We start from the raw sequence: 17,862 nt of genomic DNA, 5'->3' as shown, positions 1-17,862 counted from the left end.
CTGATCCCTTGTGATGGAATCTGATCCCTGAATGCCAATAAGGAATATGACATGATAGGACGTGATGGATTCTGATCCCTAGTGATGGAATCTGATCCCTGAATGCCAATAAGGTAAATGACATGATAGGAACGTGATGGATTCTGATCCCTAGTGATGGAATCTGATCCCTGAATGCCAATAAGGAATATGACATGATAGGACGTGATGGATTCTGATCCCTTGTGATGGAATCTGATCCCTGAATGCCAATAAGGTAAATGACATGATAGGAAAGAGATGGATTCTGATCCCTAGTGATGGAATCTGATCCCTGAATGCCAATAAGGTATATGACATGATAGGAACAGCGACAGTCCACTCACACCAGTTTCCAGACCACGAAGACGAGAGCAGAGGATAAGCCGGGAGGATGTATTGGTGGCCGAGGGGAAGGAGGACCAATATCCACCACCTCTCCTCTCCTCTCCTCTCCTCCTCCTCCTCCTCCTCCTCCTCTTCCCCCAGGTAAGTCTACCGCCATCCCCCCTCCTCCCCCCCCCCGTCAATACCTGAGGGTGCAGGGGGGGTAAGAGGGATGGTGGTAAGGAGGGAGGGAGGAAAGACAGGGGTGCATCGCAGTATTAATACACACACACACACACACACACACACACACACACACACACACACACACACACGCCTGGGCCAAGCTATTTCCTTCCACCTTATTTAAGTACTGGGCTTCAATAATGAAGAAGAGAGACTAGACACACTCAAGTTAAACAAAGAATAAATTAAAATCCCAAATGAAACAAATGTTCTTTTAAAAACAAAAAGGTTGAGGGAAACAAAGTTCCACTTGACTACAATAGCTGCTGCTGCTGCTGCTGCTGTCCCTTCTCACCCGCTCCCTCCATTCCCTCCCTCCCATCCCTTCCCTACCTGGCCCTCATCCCCTTCCCTTCCTTCTCCCTTCCCCCCGAGACCATCCTGACCCTACACATACCTTCCTCCCCGCCCCTACCCTCCCCCTACCACCCCGCTTCCTCACCACCCTTCCCATTTTCCCCGAAGGGGAAAAAAAAAATAAGATTCCCTCGCCGGTGAGATTCGCTCGAACATTCAAATGCGAGGCGGAGGAGGTGGAGGTGGAGGAGGAAGGAGGAGGAGGAGGAGGGAAACGATCAAATCGGGCCTCGGAAATCAACAGACTTGTACAAGCATGACATCGATCGATGGTATAATGACGAAGAGACGATGCTACGATTAATGAGTCTTCGTCGTCCATGAATCCCAGGGAGTAGCACTGTGTGGCCCCCCCGGTAGAGGGGGGAAAAAACGGTCTAGCAGTCGGTTGGCAGAAGGTGGAAACTCTCAACCCTGTTCATGGAAGTGTCGCCGCCCCCCCTCCCCTTCCCACGACGTTCTCACATAACAAGATGTTCGGCCACAGCCACCCTCAAGTCGTCGACTTTGAGTCTAACATCTCTAAATCTAATTACTGGTTGATGACATATATATATATATATATACATCAAAGGAGGAGACGTCTAACTTAATTAAAGTGATATGTGGGGAGTTAATGGTGGTAGCTTGAGGATATATGCTATTAAAAGTGAACGATAAATTGAGACGAAGTCGAGACCGAGGCCACGGTTTCGAACACAAGACACGCATGCGTGGTCCCCTAGAGTCTTGCGTTCCACGACATGGGGAAAAAAAAAAAAGCACAAAATAACACAAATGTCCGGCTTAAGCCCAACCAGTACTCTTAAACACATGACCACAGAGACGATAAATATCAAACGGTACAATTATATACACAATGGGACGATGTTCTTCAGTAGGGAAGAAAGTCGGTAAATAACTTTATAACGAATATACACGGTGTGGCAACCCGGTCTCCTCCCCCTTGGCTGGTGAGATTCTTCCTGACCACAAACCCCAACATTCATGTTAAGGGACAATTTGAAGCGGGCGAAAATCTTGTGAAAAATTGCTCCCCCCCTCCACTTCCCCCACTTCTCTCCGCATGGAGAGACTTTATATCTAAATGTTCAACTGATGTCAAACTTTTGCTTCATTCTAAGAATGGAAGGTTTGAATTACGTTGTGTAATTATGAATAAGGAAGAAGAGGAGGAATACACACACACACACACACACACTCCGGCCATCAACAATGGGAGTAGAGACGTCCATCAAATCGGTTGACGCCGGGGGCTGGCAGCGACTTCCGCTTCGCGTCGTCAATTATAAACCCGGGTTCTGAATGGCATTCTAGCTAGCTAAAGATTCTCCCACGACTTCTTTTTTTCCCCTTCCTCAGTCGGTACTACTACTACTACCAGTGCCTCCTATCTATTTTCCTTCTCTTCTCACATACAGCACGAGCAAAGGGGAGGGGAGGAAAAGAACGCAACATCGCGTCCTTGACAGAGCGCAAAACAACTAACCCAACACCGAATAATAATTTCCTTCTAATGAATACCAACGGGATATCTTGAGAGAGAGAGAGAGAGAGAGAGAGAGAGAGAGAGAGAGAGAGAGAGAGAGAGAGAGAGAGAGAGAGAGAGAGAGAGATACGATACCGATCTCTGCATGCAATGCCACAGACTTGAACCAAAACACAACAAAAACAACAGAATCTGAGTAAGGTAAAATGCCGAATGCGTTTTTTCAAATAACAACCTCTCCCTCCGCCCCCCCCCCCCCATCGCACTTATAAACCGATCCCCCCCCCCCCCCCCAAACAGAGCTCTTTACGACAACTTTACCTGCAACCTTCCTTCACACTCGTGATTCATACGTAGTACAAGGACACAGACACACACACACAAAAAAAAAAAAGAAACAAAAGACACCTCTCATTAAGACCCGACTTCCCTGTGCTCGCTCTCAGCAGTTCCAGTTAACGAAGTCGCATCCCCCAACCCCGTCTCCCACAGGTGCCTGAGCACATACGGTATATCCCAGCGAGCCTCGGGTATGGATGGCCCCGCCACACACACACACACAGCCTCGCTTCCTCGGATCATTTTCGTTGACTTCTCTTCACTCCAGATGAGGAGAGGGATCGCTCCCTCCTCTCTCTCTCCTGGACCCCACATCGCCAGACGAATGGTATCGCCAGGGCGTGTCTCGTAGCGTGGTTTACCGAGGTTGGGAGAAGGCTACAGCTGCAGGCTTTGGCAGGCAAGCGACCAGCCAGGCCAGCCCAGCCAGCCAGGGATTTCAACGTGGCCTTAGGGAGTAATCCAGCCTTGCACACTTGACCGTTAGCTTGTAGACTCCTCCGCGGCATTTCCTTGCTGGTGATTTCCCTCCTCCTTCTCCCTCCCTCCCTCCCTCTCTCACCCTCGTAAAGTAAATGTCAAATGAATATTACGTTTCAGCTATCTGTATAGGAACTGTGGTGTAAATATGGCTATAAGGAGATATATCTTCAGTATAAAACCAACCGTTCCCTACACTTCCAGAGGGGCCATATTATATATATATTTTTTTTTTATTATACTTTGTCGCTGTCTCCCGCGTTTGCGAGGTAGCGCAAGGAAACAGACGAAAGAAATGGCCCTACCCCCCCCCCCATACACATGTATATACATACGTCCACACACGCAAATATACATACCTACACAGCTTTCCATGGTTTACCCCAGACGCTTCACATGCCCTGCTTCAATCCACTGACAGCACGTCAACCCCGGTATACCACATCGCTCCAATTCACTCTATTCCTTGCCCTCCTTTCACCCTCCTGCATGTTCAGGCCCCGATCACACAAAATCTTTTTCACTCCATCTTTCCACCTCCAATTTGGTCTCCCTCTTCTCCTTGTTCCCTCCACCTCCGACACATATATCCTCTTGGTCAATCTTTCCTCACTCATCCTTTCCATGTGCCCAAACCACTTCAAAACACCCTCTTCTGCTCTCTCAACCACGCTCTTTTTATTTCCACACATCTCTCTTACCCTTACGTTACTCACTCGATCAAACCACCTCACACCACACATTGTCCTCAAACATTTCATTTCCAACACATCCACCCTCCTCCGCACATCCTTGTCTATAACCCATGCCTCGCAACCATATAACATTGTTGGAACCACTATTCCTTCAAACATATCCATTTTTGCTCTCCGAGAAAACGTTCTCGCCATCTACACATTCTTCAACGCTCTCAGAACCTTCGCTCCCTCCCCTACTCTGTGATTCTCGCCTTCCACACATTCTTCATCGCTCCCAGAACCTTCGCTCCCTCCCCTACCCCTGTGATTCACTGCCACTTCGTATATATATATATATATATATATATATATATATATATATATATATAAGAATACTTCCCACGTATTCCCTGCGTGTCGTAGAAGGCGACTAATAGGGAAGGGAGCGGGGGGCTGGAAATCCTCCCCTCTCATTTTTCTTTTTTTTTTTTCCAAAAGAAGGAACAGAGAAGTGGGTCAGGTGAGAATATTCCCTCAAAGGCCCAGTCCTCTGTTCTTAACGCTACCTCGCTATCGCGGGAAATGGCGAATAGTATGAAAGAAAGAAAAGAAGATATATATATATATATATATATATATATATATATATATATATATATATATATATATATATATATATAGAATGTAAGAAAAGAATATATATATATAGAATGTAAGAAAGTAAATTCTCGATTAATATGGGTAAAATTGAAAGTTGATGGAGAGAGGTGGGTGATTATTGGTGCATATGCACCTGGGCATGAGAAGAAAGATCATGAGAGGCAAGTGTTTTGGGAGCAGCTAAATGAGTGTGTTAGCGGTTTTGATGCACGAGACCGGGTTATAGTGATGGGTGATTTGAATGCAAAGGTGAGTAATGTGGCAGTTGAGGGAATAATTGGTATGCATGGGGTGTTCAGTGTTGTAAATGGAAATGGTGAAGAGCTTGTAGATTTATGTGCTGAAAAAGGACTGATGATTGGGAATACCTGGTTTAAAAAGCGAGATATACATAAGTATACTTATGTAAGTAGGAGAGATGGCCAGAGAGCGTTATTGGATTACGTGTTAATTGACAGGCGTGCGAAAGAGAGACTTTTGGATGTTAATGTGCTGAGAGGTGCAACTGGAGGGATGTCTGATCATTATCTTGTGGAGGCTAAGGTGAAGATTAGTATGGGTTTTCAGAAAAGAGGAGTGAATGTTGGGGTGAAGAAGGTGGTGAGAGTAAGTGAGCTTGGGAAGGAGACCTGTGTGGGGAAGTACCAGGAGAGACTGTGTACAGAATGGAAAAAGGTGAGAACAATGGAAGTAAGGGGAGTGGGGGAGGAATGGGATGTATTTAGGGAATCAGTGATGGATTGCGCAAAAGATGCTTGTGGCATGAGAAGAGTGGGAGGTGGGCTGTTTAGAAAGGGTAGTGAGTGGTGGGATGAAGAAGTAAGAGTATTAGTGAAAGAGAAGAGAGAGGCATTTGGACGATTTTTGCAGGGAAAAAATGCAATTGAGTGGGAGAAGTATAAAAGAAAGAGACAGGAGGTCAAGAGAAAGGTGCAAGAGGTGAAAAAAAGGGCAAATGAGAGTTGGGGTGAGAGACTATCAGTAAATTTTAGGGAGAATAAAAAGATGTTCTGGAAGGAGGTAAATAGGGTGCGTAAGACAAGGGAGCAAATGGGAACTTCAGTGAAGGGCGTAAATGGGGAGGTGATAACAAGTAGCGGTGATGTGAGAAGGAGATGGAATGAGTATTTTGAAGGTTTGTTGAATGTGTCTGATGACAGAGTGGCAGATATAGGGTGTTTTGGTCGAGGTGGTGTGCAAAGTGAGAGGGTTAGGGAAAATGATTTGGTAAACAGAGAAGAGGTAGTAAAAGCTTTGCGGAAGATGAAAGCCGGCAAGGCAGCAGGTTTGGATGGTATTGCAGTGGAATTTATTAAGAAAGGGGGTGACTGTATTGTTGACTGGTTGGTAAGGTTATTTAATGTATGTATGACTCATGGTGAGGTGCCTGAGGATTGGCGGAATGCGTGCATAGTGCCATTGTACAAAGGCAAAGGGGATAAGAGTGAGTGCTCAAATTACAGAGGTATAAGTTTGTTGAGTATTCCTGGTAAATTATATGGGAGGGTATTGATTGAGAGGGTGAAGGCATGTACAGAGCATCAGATTGGGGAAGAGCAGTGCGGTTTCAGAAGTGGTAGAGGATGTGTGGATCAGGTGTTTGCTTTGAAGAATGTATGTGAGAAATACTTAGAAAAGCAAATGGATTTGTATGTAGCATTTATGGATCTGGAGAAGGCATATGATAGAGTTGATAGAGATGCTCTGTGGAAGGTATTAAGAATATATGGTGTGGGAGGAAAGTTGTTAGAAGCAGTGAAAAGTTTTTATCGAGGATGTAAGGCATGTGTACGTGTAGGAAGAGAGGAAAGTGATTGGTTCTCAGTGAATGTAGGTTTGCGGCAGGGGTGTGTGATGTCTCCATGGTTGTTTAATTTGTTTATGGATGGGGTTGTAAGGGAGGTAAATGCAAGAGTCCTGGAAAGAGGGGCAAGTATGAAGTCTGTTGGGGATGAGAGAGCTTGGGAAGTGAGTCAGTTGTTGTTCGCTGATGATACAGCGCTGGTGGCTGATTCATGTGAGAAACTGCAGAAGCTGGTGACTGAGTTTGGTAAAGTGTGTGGAAGAAGAAAGTTGAGAGTAAATGTGAATAAGAGCAAGGTTATTAGGTACAGTAGGGGTGAGGGTCAAGTCAATTGGGAGGTGAGTTTGAATGGAGAAAAACTGGAGGAAGTGAAGTGTTTTAGATATCTGGGAGTGGATCTGTCAGCGGATGGAACCATGGAAGCGGAAGTGGATCATAGGGTGGGGGAGGGGGCGAAAATTTTGGGAGCCTTGAAAAATGTGTGGAAGTCGAGAACATTATCTCGGAAAGCAAAAATGGGTATGTTTGAGGGAATAGTGGTTCCAACAATGTTGTATGGTTGCGAGGCGTGGGCTATGGATAGAGATGTGCGCAGGAGGATGGATGTGCTGGAAATGAGATGTTTGAGGACAATGTGTGGTGTGAGGTGGTTTGATCGAGTAAGTAACGTAAGGGTAAGAGAGATGTGTGGAAATAAAAAGAGCGTGGTTGAGAGAGCAGAAGAGGGTGTTTTGAAATGGTTTGGGCACATGGAGAGAATGAGTGAGGAGAGATTGACCAAGAGGATATATGTGTCGGAGGTGGAGGGAACGAGGAGAAGAGGGAGACCAAATTGGAGGTGGAAAGATGGAGTGAAAAAGATTTTGTGTGATCGGGGCCTGAACATGCAGGAGGGTGAAAGGAGGGCAAGAAATAGAGTGAATTGGAGTCATGTGGTATACAGGGGTTGACGTGCTGTCAGTGGATTGAAGCAAGGCATGTGAAGCGTCTGGGGTAAACCATGGAAAGCTGTGTAGGTATGTATATTTGCGTGTGTGGACGTGTGTATGTACATGTGTATGGGGGGGGGGGGGGTTGGGCCATTTCTTTCGTCTGTTTCCTTGCGCTACCTCGCAAACGCGGGAGACAGCGACAAAGTATAAAAAAAAAAAAAAAAATATATATATATATATATATATATATATATATATATATATATATTCCCAAACAAGAATAAGGTGAAATGAGTTATGGACCATTCAATTAGCTAAAGGAAACCCGTGCAAGATCACAAACCCACACTGCTTGGGGTAAATATACAGCAATCTAATGTCGACTTTTCCGTAAAGTTTTGCAGTTGGAGCCGCCCAACCATGCAGTCATCATGGAAACCCGAGCGATCCCAAAGACACACAAAACTGTGAAAGTGTCTTAAAAAAAAAAAAAGCGGCAAATTACAGCAACGAGGCGAACATGACATGACGCACAATGGCACACGTCAGTAAATACGAATTCCAGCCGGAATGGGTCAAAATGGCTGGAAGGTAAACATCAGAAGAAGGAGGTACGATGGAACGAAACGATCCTGCCAGGGGAAATGACGAAGAGTGCCAGAAGAAGGAGGAGGTACAGTATCATAAAAAAAAGGGGGAGGGAGAGGGATACATAAACAAGGGCATGAAGAGGATGCTGTTGATGATAACATCCTACAGAGGACTGTACACAGGAAGACGATGGGGTGGAGATGAGTATGACGCCACGGAGCAGACCCCCGAGACAGGACGGATAATACGAGATCTTTAATAAGATACGTAGAGGAAAGCACGGAGAGGTGGGACAAAAAAAAAAACGAGAGAGAGAGAGAGAGAGAGAGAGGGGGGGGGGGGGAAACGAATGTGTGAGAAGTCGTCATACGCCCGCCAGACGTGCAGGAGTAGCTCAATTATTAATATTCAAGAGACAAACGGCGCCCCCTTCCTTACACCGCTACACCTTCAGCGGTGGGTGTGGTGGGGAAACACATGCCTCGAAGCATACTCGTGTATGACACCTCGATCTCAAACCAAACACAGAAGTAGGGCCGGACTAGGAACGTGGGCTATCTTTGAGATGCAAAACGTACGAAAACCGATCGAAGAAAGAAAAAAAGAACATTACGAGGAGTCACAAAATGGAACGAAGTAAGAAAGAGAAAACGAAGTAGATGTTACTCTAGCGAGAGATGGATGGATTCAGATGAGGCCAGGAATGGGAAAGAGGCACCTCTGAGACAACCCCAACAACAACAAAACAGGAACTTATCCTGAGGACGTTACCTACCGAAGCAAATCGCTTACGACAGAAATTCCTCGGCGCATACGGAGAGCTCATTCCTTCCACTATGGCCTTAGCCAGGAAACCACAAGGCCAGCAGCGTCAGACGAGGAACAGAAATTAGCCAGACCACATCTTCCAGCATGAGACGGGAACCAAACCACATCTTCTACCATGGGATGGGAACTAGTAGACAGAACACGACAGTGGAGGAAATAAATACAAGAACTGGAAGCCATTAGAAATTCCAAAGGGAAGGAACAGCACAGAGAACCAGCGTGTGGAAGATCTGGACACGGGAACACTTGAGAACAAAAGTCGAAGATCCAAAAACCACTGTAATAGAATCTCATATTAGCACCTGAGGCAGCTATGCATCCGTAGAGTGGAATTTCGCTTTGAGAGCCAAGGTATCTTACTCAGAAAATCATAAGTAAATCCATGAAAGTTCGAAAACCATGGTAGTACCAATAAGATGATACATACCATCGTAGACAGAAAACCACCTCAAGACGCAACACAATCCTCGAAGCTTTAAGGAACCAAGAACCACAAGCATAAACAAGTTAGAACAGCTATCAAGTCTACCAGACCCTCTCTAAAATCTGGAACTAAAGAAGGCTTCAAGATCCAGGCACCGACGGAACTACTCCAAGTCAAAGAGGGGCGTCCGGGGGGGTCGAAGCTGTACAGTACAAGCGGGAACACCGGAGACCCCCAAAAGGCAGTTAACCATGGCGGGGGTCGCGAACTGACGGGGCGTGGATAAGCGAGACTTGGTCCTCCTCCTCCTCGTCACGCCACCTACGCTCTCGCTACCTCTCTTACTCTGCAGACCACCACACCCGCTGGAAGAATTTACTCGTTCTCTGAAGAACTCGATGCCGACAACCGCCTTAAAGACATGAGACATTAATCTCTCTCTCTCTCTCTCTCTCTCTCTCTCTCTCTCTCTCTCTCTCTCTCTCTCTCTCTCTCTCTCCTTTGGGAGATAGTCCTTCCAGATCAGTAGCCAGAACGATGCAACAAGTTGCTACAGCTAAACTGTGCTGTACACGGTAACCACTACAAAAGCCCCCGGAGACTACCACAAGCTACACTTACGAACTCAGTAGACAAACTTTCGCGTTGGATATATATCTTTTTCTTCTTCTTCTTTTTCTTCTTACGCAACGCTGGTATGTAAAGCAATCTCTTAGACGTGACGAATCAGTTACCAGTTGGCCTTGACATATCACTAATCAAGTTTTTTAATTTGTGGTTCCCACGTACCGTCCACTGGAGGGGCGTTCCAAGCTTTACGTAACGAAGTATTGATGAAACGACTATCAAGGCGCCAAAGATTGTCACGCCATATATATAAAAAGAAAAGAAGGCGAAACAGCAACGAATGATCCATCGGGCTGTTTCACCCTGAAGGCGGTGGACAGGTAGTGCCCTCCTTTTGGATCTGGCGTTTAGGATGCAAACGAGCAGTGTAAAATGTCGGACCATGAAATACAACAACCTGAAATTACTTTTATCAAATGATAAATATATATATATATATATATATATATATATATATATATATATATATATATATATATATATATATAAAGGGGTTTGAATAATGTTAGGCCTTGAGAATACCGAGAGCGCCCTGAGCAGTACTGTAATGTTAACATTTCGCCTATTCTCTGGGGGGGTTGTGGTGGCGGCGGACGTAATCGTGGCACGTTCCAGTGTGAATGACTCTCGAGAACTCACGTCATGCAGTTCTGGTCTTGTAGTCACGAGACTTGAGAACTCATGCCACCTCACGGTACTAGGGTGAGGCATGGCTCGCCAGCGCTCAATTCCAGGCTGCAACGTGGTTCTTGAGCACGCAATTCCAGGCAGCTACGTGGTCCTTGAGCACTGCTCACCAGGCTGCTCCTACGTGGTTCTGGAACACGTAGCATCACGCTGCAACGCAGCACTGGCGCCCTAGAGACCGAGGTCGCCAGTAATGCGGACGGCCACACACAACATTTACCGCCCATTGCGTCAGCTATTTCAGCTCTGCTGTTGAGAAGGATTATCGTACGTTCAACACACGTACGCCCCTGTAGTAATATCTAGAGACTCAGACGCCACACTGGAGGGAAAGAAAAAAAGAAGAGGAGAGGGAACAGATGGCCCAAAAGACAGCTATGGCGCCAGTCTAAGGCCACAGCAGTTAACTTAAGAGACAGTAATGACGTTAGCTCCAGGAGAAGCTACGGCGGCTAATCCGCCACACACAGCTACCGTGGTCGAATCTAATCATGGATAGCCATCGAGGAGGAGAAGGAGGAGGAGGAGGAGGAGGAGGAGGAGGAGGAGGAGGAGGAGGAGGAGGAGGAGGAGGAGGGAGGAGGAGGAGGAGGGAGATGGTTTTGAACTCTACAAGAGAGAAAAATGAAATTACGATCGTAACCTTAACACTTCCGGTGACAGCTTCGTGCAGCTATGTGTACGTAGAGCTGCTGCTGACGACAGCTGCGGGAACACCTTCTTTGGCGGAGGCGGCTTACGCCCTTACAACACGACCATTACCTCTCGCCGACTTCCCACAGATTTTCACTGTTATTTCGGCTGTTCTTGCGCAATGGTGGTAATAGGGGGGTGTAGTGGATGGGAAGGGGGAAGCGCGGCAATGGTGGTAATAGGGGGTGTGGGTGGGAAGGTGGAGCGCCGGGATGGTGGTAATGGGAGAGAGGATGGGGGTGGGGCGCCAAGGAAGTAATGGGGTTACGGGTATGGAGGAGAGAAGTCTTGCTTTTCTCTTAAAAGACGAGGGTGGCGTGAGAAATTCTACGGTCGCGTTTAAAATGAAATATCTGAGTCGATATTCGTAATATTACTCGACACTTTTGAGATATTCATTTCTATACTGAAGGCCCCAGTCACGTACAAAAAGTCCACATCAAGGCCGGGCCTTAATTGAAATACACAAGAGAGAATTTTGAAACGGAAAGAGAACAGATAAATGGAAAGTATTTCGTAAAACAATTATTATTGAAGAATCTTTCAATTTCCTCCATTTTAATTCCAATACCCTTCCTCTCTCTCTGAGTGATGGTGTAGCTGGATCAAACTTGTATCTTTTACTGAGCGAGACATGTAAATATTCACACTCAGTCTGGAGAACCTAATATTCTGAATATGAAGGCCTTCCAATATTCAGACCATATGAAGACCTACCAATACATTCACACTCAGTAAGGAGACCAATCCACACACACACACACACACACACACACACACACACCCCACCTCCGCTCGGAGTAAACAGCGATATGATGTCTTCAAAACAACCACAGGGTTATAACCACGTACTAATTTCTTTTTTTTTTTATTTTTTTCAAGGAAGACGTTCCAGATGAAGAAAGTGAGTGTGAGTGTGTGTGTGTGTGTGTGTGTGTGGGGGGGGGGGGGGGCCTGGTTCATCATCCTGTGCACCTATTGCCGGATCTTTGGAGAGTGGGAGGAAGGGGAAGTAGTGTTCGTGCTCCCTCCCTCCTACGACCCCTGTGTGTGGCGGCCTGGTTCATCATCCTGTGAACCTAGTGCCGGGGATCTTGGGAGAGGGGGTGAGGCGGGAGGGAGGGAGGGAGGAAGGGGAAGTGTTCGTGCTCCCTCCCTACACGACGACCCCAGAGAGTCCTCTACACTCACCTCGCCACCATCAGGGAGGAGGGAACCAACTCCCTCGCCACGCTCTTGAAGTCTTCCGTAGCTACGGTTCTTCGCCGTGTATCCCTGCAGACTAAAGGTCCTTCCCCAAAAAAACGACGATTCGCAATGCTCTTTCTCATGGAGAAATGGAGCTTACGTCTCTTTTAAGATATTTTCCCCTCACCGGACGACCCACAACACCTGACAAGCTAGACTTTATGAACCACAAGAAGAAAAAAAAAAACAAAAAAAAGAGCAGCAATCAAGACTTGAGACTCTGTGGTGCTGATTACCCCCCATATGCTACAAGGTGGCATGTGCGGGTGCTGTCTCCTCCTCCTCACTCCTTCTGCTGTTGATCGGTCTTTCTCCCGTTAGGTCCGCACGACGGACGGCCAAATAAATACAGGAACGAGACGGCGCTAACTTCATCAGGCAGCTTAGCTGGTCGGGAGCCAGAATGGGGGGGCGAGGAGGAGGAACCGAGCAGCGGGAAAGCCACTGTGAAACGAGAGAGAGAGAGAGAGAGAGAGAGAGAGAGAGAGAGAGAGAGAGAGAGAGAGAGAGAGAGAGAGAGAATGTTACTACGATGATGTTCTTTTTAATGAAGTAACTTTTGAGGATCAGCATGAAAAGCTTTCTAAGGGCCGATAACAACTTAATTCAAACTCCCTTGGATTGACCGGATGAAAAACAAGTGAACGAAATAGAACAGCAATCTAACGAGGTAGAGGAACAAAGCCAAACCAGCGAGGCAGCGATACAAGTTAGCCATATAAGAGAAACAAGCCAGCGAGGCCGAGGAACATGCTAATCCATTGAGATTAGAGGAACATGGAGACTAATACCTTTCAGAGGCAACATATCTCTCCGACGTGGGGCTAGTGTGTGTGTGTGTGTGTGTGTGTGAGCGCGTGCGTGATGGTCGAACTGAGGCAAATTGGTCACGTAGCAGTGTAGCGTTATGCAGAGCCCAGTGTGTGTGTGTGTGTGTGTGTGTGTGTGTGAACAGCAGGTGGACTATCCAGTCCGTTCGTCCCTACCTCCTCCCCGCCCAAACCACCCACCACCCAACACCACCACACTCCTACCGAAGGGCAGGCAGGGCAAGCAACCCGGTAGGCAGGCAGGCTGTTTGGCTTACGTCCGTGGGAGAGAGGGAGAGGAAGAAGAAGAAGAGCCTTAGTCACGCCCAAAGAGGGGGTGGATGGAGGGGCCCACGTCGAGGGAATGACTAGAAAATGGGTTCGGTGTGGCGGGCTAGATATAGGCGCGCAGCGACGACGCCCCTTACGAGAAGTCACAGCCAGTAAAGAACTATGTAACGAGCAAACGATGGAGGTGAAAGACTGAAAAGAAATCATGAAGAAGTGGAAGGAATAAAAAAATCTAGATGAATAACTTGAACGAAACTAAATGAGGGAGAAAGGTCACCTTGAGGGAAATGCAGATATAGAGAGAGGGAAAAAAGCAAAGGTAACTGGACACTGGTTAACACCTGAGGAAGGTAAAAAGGGAAGAAAAATGGGCAAATAATGAGGTAGGTTTGACGAGGGTGGGGAAAGAAAAAAAAGGGGAAATCCTGAGTTTCATATTAATTCTACTTACGATCTTTTCTTACATGTTATCAACAATCAAGTTCACGACCGTCATCTTTCAATAACTAAACCATTCAAAGTCTATGAGAACGCCAGAGTGAAAACCAACAGTTTCTGATTACCTGTACAAACACAGGAGGGACGGCGCCACGCCACAACCAACCACGAATACCTTGTACACAGATGGACACCACATCTCAAGAGGTGCACACTCTCAACACACTCCACCAACTCACCCACTCACGAAGCCACAACGAGCATCATCACCACCCCCATATACAGTGCTTGAGCCGATCCAGGAGGCCGAAAAAAAAGGATACAGTTAATCATATCAGGGATGCAGGTCATCTCCTCCGAGTGGTAGAAGGACTTGAACTCCTTCCGGAGGTCGTAGAAGGAGTTGTAGTACTCTGGGAGCAGCAGGTTCCTGGCCAGGCACTTCGGGTGCACCACCTGACGAAGGTGTAGCTGCCCGTCCGCCACCAGGGCCACTCGACCCGTGTCTCCCTCGGCGATCTTGCTGAGGATGGCATCGAACTGTGGATAACACAAACACAGGTACTATTAGACATATTGTGTGAGCTAACAATGGTGGCGTCATGCACACACACACACACACACACACACACACACACACACACACAAAGAGAAAAGCACTGTTAGTCTGTATTTACGTAACAATCAGGCTACTAAGAATGGTATAAGTAAAGGTAACATTAGTCTCCTGTTACGTAATAGTGATGCTATCGACCAACCAGGTGGCACAGACGAAAAGACTTTCAATCTCAAGTGTTACGTAACATACTTGACATCAACATGCAGATGGCACTCAATTAAACAACAACAGAGTTCTACATCAAGAAATAATGTTGGCAAAAAAAAAAAAAAGGCATCAATAACATGGAAACAAAAAAAATATATAAGCCAATGGACAGTCCAAACAAAAGCATCTGTTCGTACTACGTAATATCAGAGTGACGAAATACGACTGGCATGCGCACACAGCAAATACGAATGACGTCAAAGTGTAGGAGGTACTTATACGAAACGATCGTTAGCTTGTTTATAAGGTCATACACCTGGCATCAATCCCGGGATCGTAAAAAATCAAATGTAATAATTCTTTTTTTTTTTGTGGGGGTTATAATGGCTGATGTTGACAACTATGCTTTGAGGTGGACCTCCAACACATCATTATAACATTCAACCTAACCACGCTTCGAGGTGGACCTCCAACACATCATTATAACATTCAACCTAACCATGCTTTGAGGTGGACCTCCAACACATCATTATAACATTCAACCTAACCATGCTTTGAGGTGGACCTCCAACACATCATTATAACATTCAACCTAACCATGCTTCGAGGTGGACCTCCAACACATCATTATAACATTCAACCTAATCATGCTTTGAGGTGGACCTCCAACACATCATTATAACATTCAACCTAACTAGCGACTTGATCACACGAGCTATGCGTTCTACAGGATCCACACTCTGTCCAGATCCACATCAGCACAGACCATATTTCCAGCCTCGTACACAGTTTGGACGATATCCCCGTCTTACGAAAAAGTTCCCACGAAATCACGCACGAGAAAAGACGGTATCAATCTCTTAACGGTTTATCGGGGTTTTACTCATCACGAAAATAGGTTCGTACCACGAAAATGGGTTCGTAAAAAAAAAAATAAATATATACGTATCTTCGAGTACGAGAGACGAAGTGACGTGATCGGAGGACGTGGCCAGCCCCTGAGATCGAAGGATCCACCAGCTCTGAAGTGCCAACGGTTCCTTGTCCCCAGAAGCAACTCAGCTTCATACAATCTCATACGGTACACAACCCACGAATGAAACACAACGTGTAAGTCCAGGCAAGCTGTAGGAGGAGGAGGAGGAGGAGGGAGTGTGTGATCTCGAATGTGATAACCATTGGCGTTACCGGACTCCACCTGCATGTGGTTACGCCGCGAGTGAAGAGCCCGTCTTCATGTGGGTAGGCGGGGATGCTGCAGGATCATCAAATGAACAAGAAAGTATCACAGTCGCATTGTCCAAAGGACCTTCTCACCCCGAAAATGGCCATCCTTTCCATGCTACTGATTGTAGCGCAGCCTCGTGCCCGCCAGGGGAAGCTAGGCAACCTTCAGGCTCAACAAAGGAAGGTATGCATCATACGGGACCGAACTCCCTGCCTCTGGCCTTTATTTCTGTAGGGGACGGGCGATTCTGATGTGAAAACGTTCCACTACCAATACATATATATATATATATATATATATATATATATATATATATATATATATATATATATATATATATATATATATATATATATACCCTATCTCTGGGGATAGGGGAGAAAGAATACTTCCCACGTATTCCCTGCGTGTCGTAGAAGGCGACTAAAAGGGGAGGGAGCAGGGGGCTGGAAATCCTCCCCTCTCGTTTTTTTTTTAAATTTTCCAAAAGAAGGAACAGAGAAGGGGGCCAGGTGAGGATATTCCCTCAAAGGCCCAGTCCTCTGTTCTTAACGCTACTGGGCCATCCTAGGGAAGGGTAGACATTATCTTTGATCAAAGACAGGTGTTTACAGCTGCCACTAGTTGGGGGGGAGAAGGGAGATGAGAAATCTAAGGTTTAAGTGATGGTGAAATGTTAATGTGTGTCATTATTCAATTCGTTTTTAGATTAGTGGTCAGCTCTGAGTTGATGTATGTGGTATAGGACAGGTTGACCAGCAGGTGTTGACGTGGTTGGTAGGATAAGTGGTAACCAGCTGTAGCTGTGGTTGGCAGGTGTTGATGTGGTTGGTTAGATTAGGTGGAACAAGTAGCCCACAGGTTGCCGTGGTTGGTAGGTACAGGTAGCCCACAGGTTGCCGTGGTTGGAAGGGACAGGTAGCCAGCAAGTGTTGACGTGGTTGGCAGGATAGGTGGTAAATAAACGTTGCAGGGGTCTGCAGGGCAGGTGGTTACCAGGCGTTGCTGTGGTTGACAGAAAACTCCCCCTACCCCAACATATTGTGAGGCCACCCATCGTTTTCTCTACGCACAATATACGGTAGTCTTAAAAAAAATAAATGATACAAAAAGCGGGTTCTCCAAGTCTCCTCTCTCTCTCTCACAACCCACCTTCCCCCACTGGCCCACCCCACTAGCTCCAATCCCAGCCAGGACGAGGTGGTTGTTGCGTATACGCCTCCGGTATACGCCTCGCGACCCGACCCCCCCTCTCTCTTCCCGTCATACTCTCGCGTTCATAATCACATGGCATGTCCTAATTCGAAAATTGCACCGTCGCTCCCACACAACGCTGAGGGACGGTGGTTCACAACCACTGAGGACGGAGATGGCTCACAACCACTGAGGACGGAGATGGCTCACAACCACTGAGGACGGAGGTGGCTCACAACCACTGAGGACGGAGGTGGTTCACAACCACTGAGGACGGAGATGGCTCACAACCACTGAGGACGGAGGTGGCTCACAACCACTGAGGACGGAGGTGGCTCACAACCACTGAGGACGGAGATGGCTCACAACCACTGAGGACGGAGGTGGCTCACAACCACTGAGGACGGAGGTGGCTCACAACCACTGAGGACGGAGATGGCTCACAACCACTGAGGACGGAGGTGGCTCACAACAACAATAGCTGAGGACGGAAGATGGCTCACAACAACTACAACTGAGGACGATGACGGCTCACAACAACAACAACAACTGAGGACGGAGGTGGTTCACAACAACTGAGGACGATGATTGCTCACAACAACAACAACTGAGGACGATGACGGCTCACAACTGAGGACGGAGATGGCTCACAACAACAATAGATGAGGACGATAATGGCTCACAACAACAACAACAACAGCAATCGAGG

At 46.8% G+C, this 17,862-nt stretch overlaps 1 protein-coding gene across 5 annotated transcripts in view; it reads right to left on the bottom strand.

Annotated features, from left to right (window-relative positions):
• fus (epithelial splicing regulatory protein fusilli) overlaps positions 1–17,862 on the bottom strand; it is a 308,026-nt gene that overhangs the window by 224,275 nt on the left and 65,889 nt on the right. For all 5 annotated transcript variants that reach the window (XR_011716420.1, XM_071691437.1, XM_071691438.1 and 2 more), the window contains exon 3: positions 14,289–14,505. Coding sequence is in view for 4 of the 5 variants with exons in the window: in XM_071691437.1 (XP_071547538.1) it covers positions 14,289–14,505 (217 nt within the window). In the remaining variant the exon portion in view is untranslated. The remainder of the gene's footprint in view (positions 1–14,288; positions 14,506–17,862) is intronic.

This window comes from Panulirus ornatus, chromosome 50, assembly GCF_036320965.1.
Source record: "Panulirus ornatus isolate Po-2019 chromosome 50, ASM3632096v1, whole genome shotgun sequence".
Taxonomy (NCBI): Eukaryota; Metazoa; Arthropoda; class Malacostraca; order Decapoda; family Palinuridae; genus Panulirus; species Panulirus ornatus.
Note: the sequence above shows the minus strand (reverse complement) of the source record. Positions and strands in the feature narration are given on the sequence as shown.